This window comes from Phocoena sinus, chromosome 12 (assembly GCF_008692025.1).
Source record: "Phocoena sinus isolate mPhoSin1 chromosome 12, mPhoSin1.pri, whole genome shotgun sequence".
NCBI lineage: Eukaryota > Metazoa > Chordata > Mammalia > Artiodactyla > Phocoenidae > Phocoena > Phocoena sinus.
Window position 1 is genome coordinate 59,254,922 of NC_045774.1, and position 23,962 is coordinate 59,278,883.

The 23,962-nt window shown below is 45.8% G+C and overlaps 1 protein-coding gene across 1 annotated transcript; it reads right to left on the reverse strand.

Annotated features, from left to right (window-relative positions):
• Positions 1-22,177: 22,177 nt before the first annotated feature.
• POU3F2 (POU class 3 homeobox 2) lies at positions 22,178-23,755 on the reverse strand. Its single transcript, XM_032651485.1, has one exon. It carries the CDS (start codon positions 23,625-23,627, stop codon positions 22,314-22,316), a length of 1,314 nt encoding a protein of 437 aa, XP_032507376.1. The 5' UTR covers positions 23,628-23,755; the 3' UTR covers positions 22,178-22,313.
• Positions 23,756-23,962: the final 207 nt, after the last annotated feature.

Below are 23,962 nucleotides of genomic sequence, written 5' to 3' on the forward strand. Positions count from 1 at the left end.
GGAGAACTGGCAGCAACGGGAAATGCATCTAAAAGTGTCTTAAGTGCTCTACAGTAGGTCCTTGTTGGTTACAGGGAACTCTGCTCAGTGTGATGTGGCAGCCTGAATGGGACAGGAGTCTGGGGGAGAATGGATACACGTATATGTATGGCTGAGTGCCTTTGCTGTGCACCTGAAACTATCACAACATTGTTAATTGGCTATGCCCCAACATAAAATAAAAAGTTAAAAATAAAAAATGAAAGTGTCTCAGTGGATATACTGTTCATCAAGTCTGTTCATATTCTGTTGGACAGAGCAAGTCATGTGATCAAGCCCAGTCACTAGACAACAAGGCTACTCATCCTGTTGGAGCTATGGTTAAGTCATAGCCCACAGAGTGGGGAACAGATGATTCTGAACAGTGATACCACAATGTACCACATATATTTGTACTCACTATGAGTAGCCAGAGGACGTCAAAATAATATGAAAGGAAATAACATCTTAATGTTTAAAAAAAATCTATTACTGATTACATTGGCTTAGGTTCAGGATATTTAGAAGGATCCTCACTCTTTGTATTTCATGTTTTGGAAAATAAAATAAATTTTTCCCAAATATCACTGTCACTTAATTTTGTAGGAAATTAAAAATATGATAAACTTGGGGCTTCCCTGGTGGCACAGTGGTTGAGAGTCCGCCTGCCGATGCAGGGTACATGGGTTCATGCCCCGGTCCGGGAGGATCCCACATGCCATGGAAAGGCTGGGCCCGTGAGCCATGGCCGCTGAGCCTGCACGTCCGGAGCCTGTGCTCCGCAATGGGAGAGGCCACAGCAGTGAGAGGCCCGCGTTCCGCAAAAAAAAAAAAAAAAAAAAATGATAAACTCACAGAAATATTCCTAGATAAGTGATGGTGTAGTCATGGAAATAACAGAGGGGAAACGAGAGTCATGAGACCACAGTCTGGACTGTGCTTCTTTTTGGCTGTTAATTCAACTTTTCTGAGTCTCAATTTTCTCATCTGTGAAATAAGAAAGTTGTTCCACAAGTTTCCTAAGGTCATTCTTACTGTAAAGCTCTCATTCTAATGCTTTCTCATCATCATCTAATTAACAAAGCATATCCTTCTGCAATTTTTATTATAGTTTAACTCACTGTTTTTTTTTAAATTATGGCAGAGCGATAGAATTTTAATTTTCTTTTATTCATATTGTGCCCGATTGAAAAATAGATTTGAGACCAAGTAATAGAATGCAATCCTACTTGTTTTTATCTTAATATTTAAACTACTATTCTTCCATTACTCTGAGATTTACTGGTTTAAACATCATTATATATAAGAATCATCTGGAAGCTTGTTTAAAATGTAAATTTCCTGTCCCCAAACCTATGGAGATTCTGAGACTAGATAGAACCCAGAAAACTACATTTTTAACAAGCACCCCAGGTGTCTAAACTAGTCTAAGCAGTACAAATCCTATAAATTATTTTGGTAATAATAATTTTTTAAAAACCCACATACTGGGATACTATACACCTAGCATAATAATTTAAAATTAGTTATTAATACCGTGCTTCTCAGCTATACATTCGTTATTTGGTGTTTGTATTTTGTCTTTGTGAATTTAGTTCTTTCATCACCACATTTAGTGCATGGGACCTCTGTAAGTGATGGAATTATTTCATATATAAATTTTAGAAATGTGGAAACTAAAATATCTTAATATTCCTTTGAAGTAAAAGTGCTTTGATTAGTGTTAGCCTTCTCCAAATGCATACAGGGCAGATCCATCTCAGAATGAAATGAAAATGAAATACTACAAACTTACAACTACTGTTGGATTATTACATCCAGTCCCCTGCTTCTTCCCTTGTTTCCTTTCAATCTAATTTCCATATCCATATACCCCTTTTAACATGTACTCACATCATGTCATTTCTCTTCTTAAAATCATCCAGAATAAAACCCAGAGGGGCTTGCCGATGCAGGGGACACGGGTTCGTGCCCTGGTCCGGGAAGATCCCACATGCCGTGGAGCGGCTGGGCCCGTGAGCCATGGCCGCTGAGCCTGCGCGTCGGGAGCCTGTGCTCCGCAACGGGAGAGGCCACAACAGTGAGAGGCCCGCGTACCGCAAAAAACAAAAAAACAAACAAACAAAAACCAGAGCCCTTATCCTATCAGATCTTAGTTCCTCAACAGTCCCCTCACCCTCAGCATCTTGCTCCCTAATGAAATGCTCTGCCCCATGTATCTTCACCACGCCAGCTCTCACTTTCCTTAGATCTCTGCTCAGATATTGCCTACACAGAGAGGCCCTTATTGACCATCCAAAATAAAGTAGCATAGTCTCTTCTCTGGGCTCCATACATTGCTATATTTTTGTTCATGAAAGGACTATTATGACTATGGTACTTTTGACTATTCGACAAACTATGGATTGATTTATATCCATCCCTCTTTCATTTTTAGCTCTATAAGCACAAAGACTGCTTTGTTCATTGCTAAGTCTCCAGGGCTTAGAATAGTACCTGATACATAGTAGGTACTCAATAAATATTTGTTGAAAAAAATTTTGGAGATTATCCACAGCTTGGCCTTGTCTCTAGCATAAGGCAAGACTATTAAGATCCAAGTTTTATAAAATAGGCAATATTTTAAAAGGCAGTTTTACTTTTTCTTAATTTCCCATCTATTTTGAAAGTCATTTTAATTTATTACTTTCAGATTTATCATCTCTTTTGCAAACTCTCTTCTTTCCATCTTTTTCTTGTCTATTTTTTAATTATGTGTGATACTTTATTTTAAATGGTGGCAATTTAAAGTGGATATTTCATTCCAACAAGTTTTAATTACTTAATTGAATATGAAACTCCAACTATGAATTCAATGTTGGTGAAAGGCACGAGATATACATTCCCATAAAATGAGCACTTATCTTCATGTGAAGCATATACAGGATAGTATATGAATGGGTAATAGCATTCAGGATTTCCTCTGAAAACTAGAAACCTTCTTGATTAAAAAACAAACTAAGGATAATTTATTCCTCAGCATCCTCTGATACATGCCCGCTAAAACCAACACATATACTGGTAGAGGTTTTTCTGCCATAAAAATAAGCCGACTGGAACAGAACTGAGGTTATTCAGACAACAGGTCCAAAGCACTATGAAAACTGAAGGAAACAAGTAGCTGTTGAAAAGTTTACAACATTTTTAGTAAAATAAGATTAAAACACATTAAAACAGTCCACTTATTTGGACATTTTCCCCACCCAAGACTAGACTGCCCTACTTGTCACTTACTGCCTGGCCTGGTGCCTCAGTATCCCCTATATGACAGTACACTGTCAGGTATGAAGGTTTGGGTCACCTCACCAGGTAAAGAACCAGGACCAGCAGAGGTGCTCACTAAAGGCAAAGGGAATACGGAATGGGTAGTGGAAGGAAGTAGTCAGGAACACCAGCCAGGACCATGTGACCAGTTATAGAAATTGTCATATTTCTTCCTTATTTTACTATGAATATGTTTGTGTGTGTGTTTGTATAGCAAATATCTTTGTTTCTTCCTTCTCCTATCTCCTAATCAGGTAATATGAGGTACTCTCTTTATATTTAAGTATTGTTAACTTTCCATTGTAGTATTTAAGTTAAGGATATCAAGAAGAGTAAATGTCATCTAAGGACTTTGCATCCTCTCCTCAGGAAAGGGTTAGTGCACTTTTGGTTGTATGCAGAATAATTGTATCATGTTAGGTGGAATTGTGACCTTCTTATTGTCTTTATTTGGAGATAAGTATGGTTTTAGGAGATATGTATGGATATTGACAAGGAGTGCATTTGGAATGGTTAATTGTACATGTCAACTTGACACTATGGAGTGCCCAGCTTTTGGGTCAAATATTATTCCGGGTGTATTCTTTGTGTTTGGGTGAGAGTAACATTTAAATTGATGGACTTCGAGTAAATCATAATGCCCTCCCTAAGGTAGGTGGGCCTTACCCAATCAGTCGAATGTCTGAACTGAACAAAAAGCTTGGCTTCTCCCAAGCAAGAGAGAATTTCTCCAGCATACTGCCTTCAGGTTTCTTTTGCAGCACTGGCTCTTCCTCTTCCTACTGCAGACTACCTTTGGGCTTCAACTGGAACACTGGTCCTCCTGGGTCTCCAGCCTGTCAGCCCACCCTACAGATTTTGGACTTCCCAGCCTCCATAATCCCATGAGCCGATTCCTTTACGTATGTATATACATACATACATATATATCCTTTCTCTGGAGAACACTGCCTAATCCAAAAAAGCTTATGACCTACATATTATATACAAGAAAATAAAAACATTTTATTAACTAGATTCAGAATATTGTGTAGGTAATAATGATGTCATACAATCACTCAAGGCTAGCAGAAGTTTACATTACATATACTCTTCTATCGCCATGCTCTTGCCTACCTTACAAACACCTACTTTACTTTTTAATAAACATCATTTTTGTTGGACATTTGCTTTTTTATGAACATGAGACCCAGAATATTCAAGTTACTTTATCACTACAGACATTTTTTGTAAATTCTATAAGTTAACATAACCCTGATGCACAATGAAACCCATTTTCAACTTTGCATATTACCAAGAATGGTAACAATTTTTTTCTTACAAAATAGTAGAAAATGTTTCTGTTGTATATAGTGCTAATATCTGTAGGCTGAATACAAGCTAGGAAGGAAAATAAAAATCTTATTTAAATATGTTGGTGACTACAGACATTAAATCAATTACATATGAAATTGGGCCACAGAAAAAAGTGCAAAATTATGGGATATATTTTCAGAATCATTTCAGAAACTTCTGTGAGTTATCGGGGCTCTGTAGAACAGTTTACAAAACAACATACAAGATACTAGAGTATAACATTTGTAAGCTTCCTACAAGAAAAAAAGCAATTTTTGAAGTTCCTTCAAGGACAAAAGATAATGGATGTTTTTATAGTTTGCATCTGGACTAACTCTATTAGCATCATTAGTGGTAATGTATTCCAGAAGCCATTTAATGTAATTATGCAGATAATATTTTTTCGTTAAGAATGTTGTGGAATTTCAAATAAGTACATTTTTAGATGAAATCTTTTAATCTTCTAAGCGTAGTTTCCTAGAAAGGTCTATTACCTCTATAGTAAGAAATAAGGAAACAGTAGGGTTAGAGACAAATAACCTTCTCTTTTGTAACTCAAATATTGATACAACCTATTTCTTTAAGTTGCTAAGTCAAGATAGAAGAGAGAAAGAGCTCTCCAAGTATCCTTACTTTAAGTCATAGCCAACAGATGATTAAAATACAAGTATTACTGTATTAAAAGTACATTGATTATAGTAGACACTTTATTTTATTCCATTTATTTTGTCTATTCAAGCCACATATTACCGCTTCCTGAACCACCACCCTGATTTTCTTTAGGAACACTCAACTCTCAGACTCTCAGGACATATGGTTTGGATGCAGCTGATTCCTTGGTTTTAGAAGTTGGCATGTGAACTCAGGACTGACCAGAGCATTGCAACCCTCCTTACACACACCTGTACACACACACACACACATTTACTGTTTAAAAAGATGGGCAATAAGAGTAGTTCTGGGCCTCAGGTGGAACTCTTCGAGCTAGGGCTCCTCACTGTACAGAATACAGACTTACACCTTCAAGCCTGCAGTTCCAGTCACCAGAATGCATTCAGCTGCCAGGAGATGAAGTGAGCCAGACTGAGTCCTGCTGATGCTTTTTGTCCCCTGGGATTGAGTCATTTCAGAAGGGTTATGTTGTCTGATCCAATAAATTCCCATTTTTGTTTACTTTTGGGTTTTGTTTGATTTTGAGGGTTTAGAAGCCTGTTTGATTGAATTTCAGTAGCTGCAAATGGGAGCACCCTAATAGTCAGATCCTACTATTTTGAAGAAATAAGCAACCCCTCCTCCCAGCCATTTCCTATAAACGGCAAGTTCTCTTTGTCTTTTCCATTCATCCCCTCTGTAGAGTACCATCTCACTTCCTGCCAGATCCCGTCTTCTCATTTTTTTTTTTTTTTTTTTTTTTTGCGGTACGCGGGCCTCTCAATGTTGTGGCCTCTCCCGTTCCGGAGCACAGGCTCCGGACGCGCAGGCTCAGCGGCCATGGCTCACGGGCCCAGCCGCTCCGCGGCATGTGGGATCTTCCCGGACCGGGGCACGAACCCGTGTCCCCTGCATCGGCAGGCGGACTCTCTACCACTGCACCACCAGGGAAGCCCCCTGTCTTCTCATTTTATTAAACACTGCTAAATCATTTTCTTACCCTACTCTTCCTAGCTTTGAATTCTCCTCCAACTAAGGATTCTAATTGAGTCAGCTGACACATAATACCTATCTGTTTCTGTTGTTCTGGAAATTGGTATGTGTACTTGGATTATAAACTCCTCATGGCAAATATAAATAATACTGATATCAGAGGAGTTCAGGGCTCCCCACACGCTTAGGGAGTCACTTGGACTGGTTGTGTCATTTGGACTGGTTGTGTGAAAAATTTCATCTAGTGTAAAGTCTCTGTTCATATTAGACATACCTTGGAGGACTGTGAGTTGGGCAGGAATGGCACCCCAAGAACTTAAAAAATATTTGGTTTTACTATGATGCAGAACTGGTAAGACTTCCCTCTGTGGACATTTTCCTACGACTTCACCTTACCGCGCAAATGTTCCTGAGCTATAACACAAGCCCATTCTCATATTACCTTGTTTCAGTTAGTTATTCCTGTGTTGTAACCACCTCACAATGTCTGGCTTAAAACAATGATGACTTATTTTTCCTCTTGATTCTGTGGATGGTCTGGGCAGTTCTGATCTTGTGTGAGCGCCGTTGTGGCTGCATTCGGCTAGCTGGCTGGGCTTGGGTTCAGCCAGGTTGTTGGCTGAGGCATCTCATCTATCCTCTCCCCTCAGAGGTTCCAAGAGTGCAAAAATAGAAGTGACAAGGTCTTTTAAAACTTACCTTGTAAGCCATGTAGAGTCATGTCTATGGCCGCATTTTCTTGGTAACAGCAAGGACCAACCCAGCTTAGGTAGGAATGGTGGTGGGGGAATAACTCTACCACCTGATGGGAGGAATGGCAAAATCACATTGCAGAAAGGGTGTCGGATGGGGGCTACTGTGTGACGAGCTTTGGAAACAATCTACCTCCCTCTTGTTTTTATTTATAATGGAGAAAGAAACTAGTACACTTTTAATTTCCAAATTGTCTTGATATATATAGTAGAATCCTTCCTGAACCATGTAATACTTATAAAAGTACTCCAAATGAAAAATAATGTTTTCTATTTGAAAGTACATATTTCTGAAGGGCCAAGTATTAGTACATACAGTTATTAATAAGTACACATACATTCCAGTCTATTTTCTTTGGCTTATATACACAACAAAGCTGATAATTTGTAAAATATAGAGATTTTGCTCCTATTGAAAAAGGCAAAAACACATTGTAATTACTAATTCTGCCTTTTACTCTGCTCTGCAGAGCTTCAATTTTTGAAAACATAACTGGTTTGGAAGAGCCATACAGGCCTTTGAACCAATATGTTGCATTATGTAAGTCTGAAAAGTATAGCAGTGTACCCAAGATGCCTTTTGCATCTGAGATATTTAATATTGTTTCTATGAAGTGTGGTTTATTCAAAAGTTTTATATCATTTATATGAAGTTTTAAAACAAAAAAAATAGAAATGCATGTATAAAAAATATGTAGAAAAATATTTTAAAATTCATGGATGGCAAAACTGTATTCAGGATAGCAGTCACCTCTGGTAGGGAAGAGAGGAGAAGGCCATCACAGAGCCATAACTGAGGGGTGAATAACATTGGCAATGTTTTATTTCTTAAATGGTGTGGTAGGTGTGCAGGTATTTGTTATATTTTTCTTTTGATCTTTCTGTATGAAATACTGCAAAATTATAAAGAGAATGGTATACATTAGAGTTATCAAATTAATTATGGTAATGATAAGAAGAGAGGTTCCACTGGACACATACATCTTCCAACTCAGAGCCAAAAGCCTGTCCCAGCCACTTATTTGCACCTGAGAGGTTTTTTTATATGGCATATTTGTAAAACATTACAGGGGGTGGGGTGGGCTTGGAGTAGTATGTCTACATCTAAAAAAAGTGCTTGTGAAAGTACTCCAGAAAACTTTCTCTTAACATATTAGGACTACATCTTATTCTGACAAATATTGCAGAAAATAGTTTCTCATTTTTCTCCCAAGAGCCCCCAAATATTAATTTCTAACAAATTTTTCAGGTGAAAAGTTCTTTTCTAAATACTATTTAGGAAGCTTCTAAGAAAAAAAAAAAAATCAAGATCCTCTCCTTAGCTTGGTTTTAAATGGGAAATAGCAAATAGAACCACCAGGGAATTCCCTGGTGGTCCAGTGGTCGTGGCCCCAGGTTCAATCCCTGGTCAGGGCCAAAAAAAAAAAAAAAAAAAAGAACCACTGTAAGGTTGACTATCAGTGGCACACAAAAGAGGAAAAGATATGAGGTGGAACAGTTTGTGCTTTATACCATATTCAAGAGAATATTGACATATTTGTATTCCATTGGCCTCTATTCAAATTGCCTGCCTTTCCTCCTAACAAAAAGTAATCCAGTATACCATTCCTATCCTTTGAAGGCTAGGAAATCTTAGAAAGGGGTTTCTGCACTTTAACTGGGAAGTAGTATTAAATGTAAACAAATATCCCCAAATCTAACCCCTCCCAGTTTTAGATGACTTGACATGTTAAGGAAGGAAATTTAACGGATGTCTAAATTTCTTTAAAATAGACTCCTTTCTTTAACTTCCTTGGAAGCAAATAAAGATTTGGATGAAAATATATGGTAGAAGATACATGAAAAAAAGAAGTGATATGGCTCAAGCAGGCCTCCTTCTGGGAAGTTACAGGAAGCCTGGCTGTGGTCCTGTAAAGGTTTCACAGCCCGTGGATCCCGCCTACTATGTATGAAAAATGTGTGGCCTCTGATTTATGTTCATTTTCTCTTCCTTCCTGTTCTCTCCAGCTCAGTTACAGAAACACCATCTAAGAAAGAGCCTCGCATATGGTAGGTAGGTGCTTAATAAAAATTTCTTGAATTGAAATTAAGTTGATTTTACTAAGGTCTGGTTAGAGGTAGGTTCAATAAACAGACAAATATTGCTGAGAAAGCTGCTATCCTGATGGCTTCATGAGACTCGTGTGTGTGTGTGTGTGTGTGTGTGTGTGTGAGAGAGAGAGAGAGAGAGAGAGAGAGAGAGAGAGAGAGAGAGAAAGAGAGAAAGAGAGAGAGAGGGAGTTCTCCTTGCTTCCCATTCTCTATCCTGGGCCAACTGATTCCCCCGAGGTGTAATCATGGCCTCACCATTCTCTTCCTCCTTTCCATCAGCTGCTGTCTCTTTCAGACTTCTCCGACCACTGTGGAGTCCGGGCTCTCCTGCAGGTCCCCAGCTAACCTTCTTGCCTTCTGTCCTCCCAGACCTACCCAATGCACTGCACCGACTGCCTTCCTGAAGCCTGATATTCATCGGATCACTCCTCTACAATGGCTCTTAATTGCCTTTCGAATCTAATTAAAACTTCTTCAACACCCTCTACTAATTAACTCCATAGGAGGCTCCCTTAGCAGCCTTCTCAAGCCAGGTGCCGGCTCCAGTGCTCTGGCCCAAGAACCAAACCAGATCACCTGCTTTTCCTGCTTCCCCGCCTCCCCTCGGGCCAGTCACCTCCTACCTAGAGGGCCCACTCCAGTATCTTTTTTCTGCCAAAGCACTCTCTCTCTCTTTTTAACAAAAAGACTGCTAAATTACCTTTCCCTTCTAAATTTGATTATTCCAACTAAGGATCCTAATCAATGGAACTTGGGTGTGTCCTTTGGGAAACGCGTGTGGGTTCACGTCCAGGCATTAGCAACGCCTTGTTGCGGGAAGCAATGCCCACACATCTTGGTTCAGGACTCCATGCACTTGGTAGAAGTCCTGCGGTCCTGGGGCTAGTGTTTTGGCTTTTCCTGCAAACAGGTGACAGTGCATCTAGCAGTCCTTGGCTCCCGCCCAGAGGCCGTCCGGGTGCCCTCTCGCTTCCCTTCCGCGCGCAAAAGGCGCGCTGCCCTCGGGGCCTTCGGCAGCCTCCGCAGCCCCTCTGCCCCCATCGTGGCGCGGCGGGACCAGGGAAGCTTCAGGGGCCTCCAGGCGTTCAGAAGGAAACCATCTAGGCGAGAGCCGTTGGATCGCGGCTGGGGCCGCCGGGGAGCGGATCGCGGGACCTCAGGTCATTTCCAGGCCGGGCCACCTCCTCGTCTGCGCGGGGCGGCTTCTCCGGGTCCCGGGGATGCGGGATGCTGGGGCCCCCGATACTCCGCTCGGCGTGGCGGCTCCGGGCCCCGACCGATCGCGTCTTGCCTCCCCACTTGAACTCCTGGGGAGACAGTGTTTGTAAAACTTGGCCCTGGCCCAGCCCCGGCCGCCCCACGTTACCAACAGGAAGAGGGAGTGCAGCTCTGAGCGGCCCTGGGCGAGCCTCGCTCCGCCTGCACATTGGGCGCCCCGGACCTGCCCGCGCCTTCGGGGCTCCCGTGGGACTCGAGCGCAGACTCCGCCTCGCCCGCACCCGACCCGCACGTGGGACCCCAGCTCCGGCGCGGCCCCTCCCGGCTGTGCGCCCCAAGGGGGGCCTCCCGGGGCCAGCGAAAGGAGGCACTGGCCGGGCCACTCCTTAGGGTGGTGGAGGGACCTTAGGGTGGTGGAAGGACTCTCTGAGTGGGATGGAGCCCCTGAGCGGCGAAGGGTACCCCGGAGTGGGGGACCGACTTCCGCCACAGCGCCTCTCCGGGAGACTCCAGAGTGTCGCAGAGCGCCTGTTGGATCCAAACTGTCTTTATTTGCAAGCCCAGTGGCTGGACGTGGCCCTGGAGCGCTGGAGCTTTCCACAGGTGGGAGGCCTGTATCTATTCACGATGAGCTGCTGGTGGTTAGTGCTCTTGTTGCTGCTGCTACTTTACGTGTGTGTATGATTGGTTTTTAAGTGTATGATCCCAGTATTCCCTTCCTGGCTAAGGTGGGCAGCTATAAATGACTCCCGGAGAAGGATGCAATACACGTCAAGAGGTTGTAAGATGTCAAAGACATGGAGTGGTTTGCAGGAGTCCTGGGATGTGGCGCTGGAGGCCCTCATGACGGTTTTAGCTACAAGCCAGGGCCTGAACATCCTAAATACAAAAAATCTCATGCAGCGGCAGCCCGGTTTCAAAGCTAATCAGAATTGGTGATGCCTTTCCTGGATAATGCAATTGAGATGGTCGTCCCTGAATTTCTCTTTCCCCACTCTGGTAGACATAAGACTGCATCATTGTTTTTAAGTTAAAAACCTTTCTTGCTGGACAGTCACAGCAGAAGCCCTGCTGGAGTTGGCAACAAGAGCCCTTTCCATTAGACTCACATTTTATATGCATTCCTGGACATCATTTCATTTGAGCCTTACTTAGATCCTGTTGGAAAGAAAGAAGTGGTATTAACCACATTCTGCAGAGCAAGAAACTGAGATTCAGAGATCAACTGACTCCCTCAGGTTGCTCACAGAGAAGTGCAGAGCTGGTGCACAAGTGCAGGTGTTCTGACTGCAGGCCCAGTTCCAAGTCCATCAGTACCTCCAGGCCCTTGTTCTCCTCTTCTCTCTCCTTGTCATGTTACTTGGGAGAAGGGAGAGGGGGAAATCGCCATCCATGGTGAAAATGGCCCATAGAGTGAAAGAGGGACTAATTCACTGGGCTCTGAAGAAAGCAAAGCTCCGCTCTGCGTGCTGAATTGACACCCCTGGTAGGTGTTGAGGGAGTGGGGGAGATGTTTTCCCTATTTTGGAAAGTTCTTTCATGGATGGTTCTCTATTCAAGTTACCGATGGAAACTCTCTTTTGAACCCTAAAACTGAACAAACCTACTAGATAGGAAAAAATCACAGGTGAAACCTAGGTTGAGTTAAAATAGCATTTACTGGACACCCTTTTTCCTGATATTAACCATTGCTTCTAGCCTGGTATTCTGGTCTTGATGGCCCTGAAAAGCAGGGGCTTCTCTGAGAAACTGAAGACTTGCCCACCACAGTCCAAACGTGCAGGAACCAAGGACTGGGGGAGCGCGCTTTCCTCTTAACTTTGGGAACTTTTCTGGTGTTGCATGTATGGTCTTCGCAGACGCAGTTTTAGGAACCGAATGGTTTAGAAACTACTTAGTTTCTAGAACTGGATGTTTAGAAACCTTTGTATGAGTCAGATGCATAGAGTCACCTTCACAAGCGTTTGGTTAGTAGTTGAGGGAAAGAACGCAGAGTGAGGAGGCAGAGGAGGAGGATAGGGAAGGAGAACTAGGATCTTCAACAAAACATTTGAACAGATTAGGAGGCTGTAAAACCCAGAGTAATTCTGAGCCGATGCCACTGTGGGGCGCCAAAGTTCTACTCGGCTAAGGCCTGCGGCCGTCTTGGGTGCGAGGACAGAAAGTCCTGGAGAACAGATGCACCGGGGGAAGAGAGGGGGGAGGAAGGAGGGAAGGGGAAGGAAAGAGGGGTGGGGCTGGGGTGTCCTTTATTCTCGTTAAACCCGCCTGGGAGACTGTTACATAACAAGTCTGTGAGTGCGGGAAGAGGACTTTGTTAGAAGGAAAGAAGGAGGGTGTGAGTGGGGGGAAAGCTCTTAGAAAAGAAGAAACTCTCGGACCACTGAGCTGACCAAGGAGCACAGACGCTCCTCTTCGCTTCAGAAATTCTTGGGTTTCTTCTCAAACCGGGGCCACGACCTCTTTTAAAGAGGGCGAGCGAGGAGGGGAGAGAGATTTGGAGAGGCTCCGATCCCCACCATGACACCAGCTACCCCGCCCAACCTCCCCGCCTCCCACCCGCCATTTGGGGGCTGCCGCATCCGGGAAGCCGAGCGCTTTCTCCTCCGGGACGCCGCGGGGTTGCCCCAGTCCATCTGCAGCCCGGGAGGACTCCTCGGCCGGGATAAAGGGCGGCCTCCCCAAGCCTGCGAGCGCCCAGGATGCTCAGCCGTCTGCTGCCGGGAGGCGCTGATTTCATTCCCGCGCGGCTTTCGCTGAGGGCGGCGGGGGGCGGAGGGCGGGGACCGGGGGGCGGGGGGGGGGGGGCGACGGGGCGTGGGTGGGGGCGGGAGGCGGGAGGCGGCGGCAGAGACCGGGCTAGACTGAGCGCCCCGGCCCCGCCAGGGTTTATTACATCCCCGCCACAGGCAAAGGTTAGGAACGCGCATTTAGAGATGGGATAATCCGAGTTTAAATATTAACAGTAAAAGCAGAACCGGTGGAATATTTACCTAGAAACTGAGCACATCTCCTTCTGCCAGGGGAGAGGATCACCGAGGAGGCCCCGCTCCCAGGCCTGCGGCTCTGACCCGGCGCTTCCCCGTGGCTTCGCCGAAGCCGCCCAAGACCCACCTCGGGAGCTTCCCCGGATTGTGGTTAAGCGGGGAGGGCCGCAGACCCCCTGGCTTTGCCAAGTGGATCGCAGTGTGCGGGGCTCGCTCCAAATCTTCTGCTTTGTCATATTCTCCTTTCTAAGGGCCTCCCCGACCAACAAAAGGTGGCGAAAGTACGTTGGATCAATAGCAAAGATTGTTATTTAGATAACGAATTAATCTCCCTGTTATAATACTTTTTATAGTGAACTTTGCACCCCTTCCATAAGAAAAAAGGAATTTAAAGGAAAAAAAGTCTCAAACAGGATTAAGGTTTTAATTACAATTCCCTACCGAAATAGTATGTTTGATGAGCTGATCTTATCAATTAATAGTAACATTAAAGCTCAAGAAACAGATTCACGGGAAATATGCTTAAGGGCGTCTCTTAAAAGTAATCGCAACCGGGGAACTAGCGGGGCAGCGGGCCAGGGACGCGGGTCCGTCGGCCAGTGCGGGGCGCGCATCCGGGACGCAGGATGGGGCGGGGGCGGCGGGCCCAGCTCTGGGAGACGCGGCCGCGCGGGTGGGAGGGAAATAATAAATAACAGACGCCTCTTCCAAGCCGAGGCCCACATCAAAGTTGGGGCCCCGCAAGGGCCGTGCAGTTCACTGCGTTTGGGTCAGCGTTATATTCCAGGGGCAAATAAAGTAATTTGAACATGCACCAACAGTTTTCCATAAAATACGAGTTAAAAGAAGTAATAGAACTAATCACTGTCTCCTCAAATCAAGTAGAAAACATTTCAATGCACTAATTAGAGTAATTAGAATAATAAGCCTCTGCCTATATGTGGTAAGACAATGTGTACAAACAACTTTATTTAATGTATACTGGTAATCAGCGATGCGTGCCTGCTTGAATGCTTAGCGCAATAAAACTACCCTCCGTCCGCCCAAACAATCAAATACAAATTAGTTTAATGATTGTGCCTGCTGAATGTCTTAGAAATCCACAGGCAGAGGCGAGTAAATAGAAGCATCCTTGTTTGCGTGCGTCCCCGCCCGGGCTGGCTCCGGGGCCCGGTGAGTGGCCGCGGGCGGGCGCGGCGGGAGAGAGCAGGAGGCCCGGCGCGCGGGGCGGAGGCCGGGCCGGGCGCCAGCCCAGACCTGCGCCGCGCCGGAATCCCTGCTTCTGCCCTGGCCGCCTTCCCACCCCTCCTCGGCCAGCTTCCCACCTCAGTGGCCCCGCCGCGCACCCCAGGCCCTAAGAGCCCCAGTGCCCCGCTGGGCGTGCCCTCCTCCGGAGGCGAAAGGCCTTGCTAGAACTCCCAGCGCCCGTCGACAAGGGTTTTAAGAATTGAGTGATTTCCTCCCACCAAGCGACCCTTCCCAGGGGCCTTGGGGGGGCCAAGGCGGGCATCCGCCTGGGGTTCGGGTACCCAGACCCCAGAGGAGGACCCCAGGCCTCGGGTGGTGCGGCGCGGCCCCTCCCTGCTCGTTGTCCTCAGCTCTGACTTGGGACGGTGGGGTGCCCAGAGGGGCTCCCAGGTTTCCTCCTGTGTAGACGTAAGAGCGACTTTAGGCCCAGCAGGGAGAGATCGGTGTCCGAGGGTTTAGAGGTTCGTTTTCCTCCCAGTTTCAGCGCTGGGAGACTCGGTTCCGCTCCACTGGAGTCAGGCAGCTGAGGTCGAGGGCAGCCACAAGTCTGATGGGTGTGGGCTGAAGCGAACACGCTCAGAACTTCGCTCACCAGCTCTCGGCTCCCTTGCTCCATTCCTTGACCCTCCCCATCTCCCCACCCCCTCTCCCCCCAAAATAGACAAACAGGACAAGGCCAAATTATCTACTTCGCAGGCAGCTTTTTTCCTCCCCAGTTTTCCTGCAGTCGCCTCCTCTGCCCTCTTCTCTTATGGCTCCTTCTCCCACAATTGCCTCTCTCAAGCACAAAGCCATGTCCTGGGCCCAACTTTGCAGAGTCAAGCGGAAAAGCCGCGCAGGCAGAAAGCTAGGAGAGTCACTCGCCCCTGGACCCTCGACACTTAGTTGCCTCTGTGCCCCATTGCGTCTCTGCCCCGGCCACGCGCGCCCCTAGAGAGGCACCGCCAACTCACCGCGACTAGGAACAACTTCCCCGGGGGCGGTGGCCGCACCCAGGGCATCTGCCCTCCTTCTTCTGACCACCAGCTCTACCCTCAGCCTGGGGTGGGCGAACCCACCAATCGCCGACCCCCTTCCGCCTCCCAGGGTCTGCCTGGAAAGGGAGAGTGCTGGAACGGCCCAGCAGGTCCGGGCTGTCCACCCTCCCCCTAGGGGTCGGGGCGCCCGAGCAGCGGGAGCCGCAGAGAATCTCCATCTCTGGCCCACACTCAGGGGCAGTTCAGCGTCCCGGAGCGAGGGCCGGGGCTGGAGTCAGGGAAGAGCCGGGCTCGTCTTCCTTCGGTCCATCCCCCCGCCCCGCCCCCGCACCGTGCCGGCTGGCCGAGGTGCCTGGGCCTTCCTCTCGGCGGCCGGGCTCCCCGAGGTGGGGGGCGCGCAGCGGGGCTGGGGCGTCTCCCGTGCGCTGTGTGCCGGGCCGACGCCCGCGCGCAGCACACTAGCCTGCCTGGCCCAGGCGCTGTCACAGCTTGGAAGGAATATTGTTAGGGTAGCAAACAAACGACCCAAAGTTGTTAATGTCAAATCATTCTCTTCAGAATCCTGTGCTGTGGAACATAAAAATCCTCGGACGGGATGAGATTTCTTAATAGGAGGAGGGAAAGAACTCCCAACACTTTCCACAAGGATTTTTTTGCCGGAACCGTAAAGCCCAGTGATTTACAATGGCTAATTTGTGTTACAAACCCGCAAGAAACTTTTTCTTTTTCCCACTCTGCTGCCAAACTTTGGCCATATTTAGTTGTGTGTGGCTTTCTTCTTTCCTTCTTTTTAAACAACAAACCCAGAGGAAACACTGGTGGGAGGAAAAATATATGCTCCGAATCAAAATGGATGCAGATTCAAATTTACTCCACAGCGAGGTTTCCTATCGCCGTCGTTCTGCACACCGAGAGTTAATCGTATACAATTTATAACAATTAAAATCCCCTCCATATTGCTCAGATGGGGTCCAAGTGCTCCCCTGTCTTTCTAAAATCAGTGACAAGTGAGTCTTTGTGGGGCATTTATTTTCTTCTTTTTTCTAGATGACAGCTCCCCATTCTGAGAGCAGAGAGCTGTTTGCCGCCAGCCACAGGCCACTCCAGAGCCCAGGCTCTTCATCTGCGATCCGCGTAAGGAAGTCCCCCCGACCCCCCGCCTCCAAATCCCAGACAAAGAGCTATAAAAACTCAGAAAGACGTGGAAGAAATGAACTTTAAGATATAGATGCACTTTTACTGGTGTATTAAATAACATTTCAGACATTAAAAAAAAAAGAAATACATCTTAATGTTATCAACAACCAGAATTCTAGGAACAATAAGAGAGGCCAGGGTTGTTTTGATGGGATATGATATTGTGTCTAAAACCTCTAATAGCTAAGCCAAGCAGAGTTGTTGGTATGGTAAAGGGAAAGTACTACATGATAAAGTTAATTAACTTTTTTCTTAAAAAAAAAAGGAGGAAACAAATTTCCTAGCTTCCCACCAAACACAAGAACAATGTGAAAATATTCTGATTCTTCTTTATCTCCACAACCAAGCAAAGCCTTAAAGAAAACTAAAAAGCCATTTTCTGGCCCTTCTGTACCCACATCTACATAAGGGTCATTGAAATAACTCTGGCCCAAGTTCTACAAAGGTGAGCAAGTTTATTCCATGATTTGCTAGCTGAGTGGCAAGCCCCTGCCACTTTTGCATTATTTCCCATCCTGAATCAAGTAGGGGCAATATGTACCAGGAGCCCTGGTTCTCTCCTAACACCATCTGCCCCCTGTTAAGAGACTATGCACCACTGAAAAAGTAAACTTTCCTGAACAGGGAAAACATTTGTATAAATTTAGCTGTACATCCCATTTAGTCACATTGTCAAGATTCATTCATAGTAACTTCAAAGATGCATCTTTTTCTTTCATTTTAAATAAACACTGTCCCTTTTGCCACACTGAAATACACAAGCAGACCCGAAGAAACACTTTTACCTTTGACCCTCACTTCACCATCCTTCTTCCTTTTTCTGTACAAGCTCCGTTCTTTACCTCATTCTTTAACTTGTCTAGGAATTCAATAGAATCTAGAACAGAGTTCTATAAACTGATTGAAAAATCAACAAAGACAAATCACACAGACCAGTGATAAAAAGATCATTTCTCTCACCCTGCAACCCAGCACTATGCAAGCTGCTTCCACAGTAAGGCAAATGAAAGGCAAATGAATGCAGCATATAGACACACAAGGGCAGGTACCAATGTGCTCACATGACATTTTTTCCCCATTGTTGCTGTTGCATCTCTTTATTAGTTGCTTTTGAAGACATAAGAAGATAGAAAGATTAATGCCTTTATTTCACCAGAAAATTCTGCCAACCAGTGTGTGGTTCCCACTGGCAGAAGCGGGAGGGGAAGGAGAAGAGTGCTTTTGTTGCTGAATCTGAAATATAAGGGAGGTAACTTCATGGGAACTGAGAATGTTTAGAAGTGCCAAGCGTAATATTATTTATGGTCACTCCCTCCATCTGACCTTCGCATAACTCTCCCACACGATCATTTCTTCCCCCATAAAATTTAAAAGTGACCTATCTTGAGGAAACACAGGAGCTCTTTCAGGATGGCCGTGTTCTGCATTATTGTCTTTAGGGAAACGAAAGGGTTTGTCGTCGTGGCTAGTCAACATTTTAGGGATGACTGCCCCACAAATTTCTCCCACTGGCAGCCATGGAGTTTTTCACCTTGGCATGCCATACACTCCCCAAACGGGCATCAAAACTGCCCAAGTAGCTCTAGAGTCTGAACGGCAAGCATGGGTCAAAACCGTGGCGTGTCCGTTTAACACGTGATGGTTTCCAGTCAGTAGCCCCTGTGGCTAAGAACAAAAAACGCCTTCTCAAGGTCCACTCAAATGCCCTGCAGAGGGCATATGCTGCTTGTTTTCTGCTTACAACGGAGGGGGATATTGACGCAGGACTCAAATCTATAGCCAGCTTAAACATTTTACCCATCAGCATGACTGCAGTCACAAAACACTTCTTCTTTCTGTCACTTCTTGTTCAGACTATTGATAAGATCATTTGGCTGAATCTGTTTGGGACCTGTGTAATATTGACTAGGAGTTAGAAAAGATGATCAGATGTAATAAGCCCAGAAACTACCTTTCAGAATGGGCATATATATACTTAAACCACTGTTCCAAGCAGGACTTTAAATAGATCAGCAAACTTGTAAACTAATGCAACACTGCTTGGATTTCTCCCTAACCTTAAACCTTGTGATGTTCCATCTAAGACTATCTGAAACAATTTGTTATTAGCATCCTGGTCTTGAGTCTTTCCCCTATGTTATTTTCTTTTTTTCATGCTTGTTTCAGATCCTGTTTGCTTGCCTGATGAGAAATAGACACTATGGTATAAACCATTGCAAATTCCATCTTTTTCTGTAAGCCTAACAGGAACAATATAGAGGACCTACCTCTAATCACTTTGTAAACACACATAGTGCATATTGTCAGAATCATTCTTTGTTGAAAGATATTTGTTAACTATGAAAAAGAATAATCCTCTTTACTAAGCCTTGCTCTTCTGTAGGTCCCAAATTATGTGAGGACATGTGGGTGAAGATCAAAGTCCACCTAGTTCCATGGATGCTCTCCAGAAAAGCACAATCAGATAAGGTAAAGCTAACCTGGAAAGATGATGCAGGGGCACTGCAGATATTTCAGGGGACAAACACCTCTTTGTCAGACCATGAAATGGCAAACAAACTGAAGTTCAAACCCAATGACCATTTCAATGGAATACTACAGGCTTAGTGACTGCAAGGTTTGGGACTGATAGTTTTTGCAAAGAAAAGTGAATCAGAAGAGTATTCTCTCTTAAAAAGAAAAAAAAAGTTCCTGAAATTTATAAACATGAAACCTGGCAGTATATGTAAAAAATTTATTCCAAAACTTTACGAAGTATAAAGGAAGGGAAGTGTTTTACACACAACTCAACTCAGTCAGTATAAGGTCTAGGGTTTTCCCCCCTTAAAACTTGGCACTATTTTTAAAATAAAATAAAGATATTTCAATAATTAGAACAAACTATGAAGGTATTGTGCATTTCTGTTTTATGTAGATAATAAAATATTACTTTAACATAAATATATAAGGATCTCTGCGTTTTTATTTTCCCCACAAGCACAACCAAATGTACCAAAACAAAGTATTTTTAAAGAGACTGAACAAAAAAAATTACATCCCATATAGATTTTGCTCACCTACTCATTTAAAGCTACAGAAAAACAGTTTCCAGAACCTTTTTGCTTTAAAAGAAATAAATATACATTGAGGCAGGCCACTTAAAAATGATATGAAAATATTTCCCTGGGTAGCATTAAAAAAAAAGAAAATAGACAAAGAAACGTTTAAACTATTTCTGCATTTCAAAAGACAGATATTAAACATATATACATAGTGGTAAGGTTCAGTGGTAACTTTCATCTTAGTAAACCTATGAGAGTTAGAGGAGCTATAGACACGTCCCCTGAACTCCAGCTTCTGACCTTATCCACTTGGTAATAAGAATGTGAAAATTCATTTCCTCGCTTTACCATTGGCTCTATGCCCTGCTCTGGATTGCTTCACTAAAGGCCAGTTCCCACACCTTAGGAACAGGCGGCATGATGCACCCCCCGAAGCAGCTCCATGCCCATCTCCTTGTGACAGTCATTGGGGGAAATGAAATACGGGCAAATAAATATGCCCATTATAAGCCATCATTTATCTTGCAAAAACATTGAAAATGAAGCAATCACAGGTGTTTGAAAAGACAATATAAAGCATAGTTCCTAAAACATTAACTACTGATTGCAATGCTAATCTGATGCCCAACAATAATTTTCTGGTAGTGAGAATTTAATTTCTTAAAATAAAAATTTGTCTAATAACTAACCAGAAAAAAAAGCCCCAAACTTTTAAGATGAATAAAAAGTGTTTTCCCTTTTAGCGCCCTTTTGTGCTGATTATTATTTAATATTTTAACTGATCACAGTTTAATGGTATTTATTTTCAATAAAGTTACAAGGTTTTTTTTCCCACCTTCACTTCCCGGTAGAGTCTTTTGTTATGAGAGTTAATCGTTTTCCATCAAGATAAGGTCAAAAAACGCACTTAAAACTGTTAACAAAGGGAGAAAAGGAAGGATTGAAAATAACATTTTTTTCTACTTCATTTGGCTTTAGTAAAAGAGGTGGGAAAACTCTCCAAGTCAAACTGGTATTTTCTGTAATAAATTACAGAAGAAGAGGGTGTGGGACCTTATATATGATTTGATAAACAAATGAGCTAGTGAAGACAAAGTCAGCCTAGAGTGGAGATATTCTCTGTATGCATAATGGTATTTGTGTGCTAAGAATCACAGTCTATGCATACACCATTAAGTTCCCAGATTATTTTCTTTATGTTAAAAAACAAAAGCTATTAGAGGAACAAAGTTTAACTGCTGCTGTCAGCACAAATAATTCCTCATAATTAAGTTATTAAAACCGAAGGCAGAGAACTGTACAGGGGTGTCTGAAGATATATATCTCCCTACTTCTCTTCGAAGTGCCTCTTTCCTTCTGTTGGACAACTCTGGAAATATATTTAACCTCCACATTTCCTCTGAGCTCTTTCACAATGGGCCCGCCTGATAAAATGAAGCAATCAGTCACTCACTATCGATTTTTCTTTTTCTTCCCTCCTCAACCTGCCCCCAAAACACTGCCTGAAAATGAAGTTTACTTTGTGGCTGGTAACAAAAACCAATGCTTCACTTTCATTTTTGTATTCCAAACAGAATTCTTGCCTTGGATAAAGCGGGTAGACCATGCACATTTCCTGAAAGCAGAGAATTATTTATTTTGTCTGAAGTCAATCGGTTTGCTTTGGTAAAAGGAGCAAATAAACGTTATACCAATGTAAGGAGGGGGGAATCTGAAGGTTATCAAAGTTCACAAACAGTAAGAATAACGAGAGGGGCAACACAAGAACATTAGAGATGGAGAGTGGCCAAAAGCTGGCTTCAACTCTCTCCGAGGAATAAAAACCAAACCAAACCAAACCAAACAACCAAACCAAACCCGGCAACTTCAAAATTAACGCTGGGAGAAAGAAAAACATGTTTGTGAATTTGTTCATGTAAACTTCAATTTTCTTGCAGTGCAAATTTATGTGGTTAAGTTTTGCCTACATCAAAGGACGTGTGTATTTTTCCCTCTTTCCTGATGGGGATCCACATTAAATAAACACAGCAGCATGGGCCAACTCCAAGCGTCAGGAGCTGTGTTTTGTGTTTATCACGGTTTGGTAGATTTTTTTGTCTTTTTGGTAATTTATTTAGTTTTGCCAGGTATTTAACTCAGTGCTAGCCATCTCTCTCTCTCTCTCTCTCTCTCACTCTCTCTCTCTCTCTCTCTCTCTCTCTCACACACACACACACACACGCACACACACATTCTCTTCTCACTCTCTCTATGAGACACTCCACTCCATTGACTGGGTACTAGCCTGTAAAGGTCAAAACATATCATTACACCTGCTACCGTTTAAAGGATAGTCCAGTGCCTTAGTTGTTTTCCTTATTTTTTTTTTTTTAAGGTACGGGGAAATAATAATTAAAAAGAAAAGAACAATCAGAAGTTAGAGAGGGAACAAGGGGGCCGGGAAAGGGTCGCGGACCGAAGGGGAGGGGAGCCCCGCGCTCTGCCCCTCCCCCCCGCTCGAGTTCACTGGACGGGTGTCTGTACCCCGTGGTGTGGTGGCGTGTCCCTACTCCCCCCGTACACATCCTCGGCGCCCGGCAGAGTCCCTCCGGGAGGGGTCATCCTTTTCTCTTTCTGTCTCCTGTTACAAAACCAAACTCTCACCACCTCCTTCTCCAGCTGTAAGCTGTCCGCGAGGGAGGTGATCTCCTGGGCCGAGGGCTTGGGGCATTTGAGGAAATGGCTCTCCAGAGCCCCCTTGACGCTCACCTCGATGGAGGTCCGCTTTTTCCTCTTGCGCCCCTGCGCTGCGATCTTGTCTATGCTCGTGGGGCTGCCCGAGGACGAGTCCGCCTCCTCCAACCACTTGTTCAACAAAGGCTTCAGCTTGCACATGTTCTTGAAGCTCAGCTGCAGGGCCTCAAACCTGCAGATGGTGGTCTGCGAGAACACGTTGCCGTACAGGGTGCCCAGCGCCAGCCCCACGTCCGCTTGGGTAAATCCCAGTTTGATCCGCCGCTGCTTGAACTGCTTGGCGAACTGCTCCAGGTCGTCCGAGGTCGGCGTGTCCTCATCCGAGTGCGGGTCATGGTGCGCGCCAGGGTGGCCCGGAGGGCCCTGCGGGGGCGGCGGGGGCGGCGGCTGCTGGTGCGGGTGCGAGTGCGGGTGTGGGTGGTGATCAGCGTGGTGCGGCTCGTCGTGCGCGTCCCGCAGGCCGTGGTGGTGCAGCCCGGCCGGCTGCCCGCCGGCGCCCAGCATACCGTTCACCGTGAAGCTGGGCTGCGAGTAGAGCAAGCCGCCGTTGGACGCTCCCATGGAGGGCGGGAGGTGCGCCGCAGCCGCCGCGCTCCGCCATGCCCCGGGCCCCGGGTGGTGGTTGGCAGCGTGGTGCACCAGATGCGGCGGCCGCTGCTGCTGCTGCTGTTGCTGCTGCTGCTGCTGCTGTTGCTGCTGCTGCTGCTGCAGGGCTCCCGGCCCGTGCAGCTCGTCGCCGCGGCCGCCCTGCTGTACCACCACCGAGGGCTTGATGTCCGGCTGGCCCAAGGGGCTGGTGGACCACGGGGAGCCGTCGCCGCCGCCCCCGCCGCCACCCCCGCCCCCGCCGCCGCCGCCGCCACCGCCCCCGCCGCCGCCGCCGTGGGACAGCGCGGTGATCCACTGGTGAGCGTGGCTGAGCGGGTGCCCGTTGCTCTGCAGCGCGCCGTAGTCGCCCTGCACCAGGCTCTGCGCCTCGCGGTAGCCCCCCGCGCCCTGCTGCATGCCGCCCGGCGGCTCGGCGTGCACGATGGAGGCGCTGGAGGTGAGCAGGCTGTAGTGGTTAGACGCTGCGGTCGCCATGACTCTCGGAGCCGGACTGAGCGCTCTGGTTAAAGGAGCCGCGCATTTGACAGTTACTTTTTCGCCTCGGGCTCCTCTCCTCGCTCGCTCTCTGTCTCTCTCCTCTCTCCCCAGCGGGCAGCTCCGACGCCCGCTCCGACGCCTTCTGTTGCTGCTCCTGCTATTACTGCTGCCGCCGCCGCCGCCGCCTCCCGCCCGCCCTCGCTCTCTTTCTCCTCCTCTCCCTCCTTGCTCTCTCTCACTCTCTGACTAGCTCCGCACTCCCCCCCTCTCCCTGCTCTCTCCAGCTCTCTCCCGCTCTCTTGGCAGCGCCAGCTCGCAGCGGCACGCGCCTG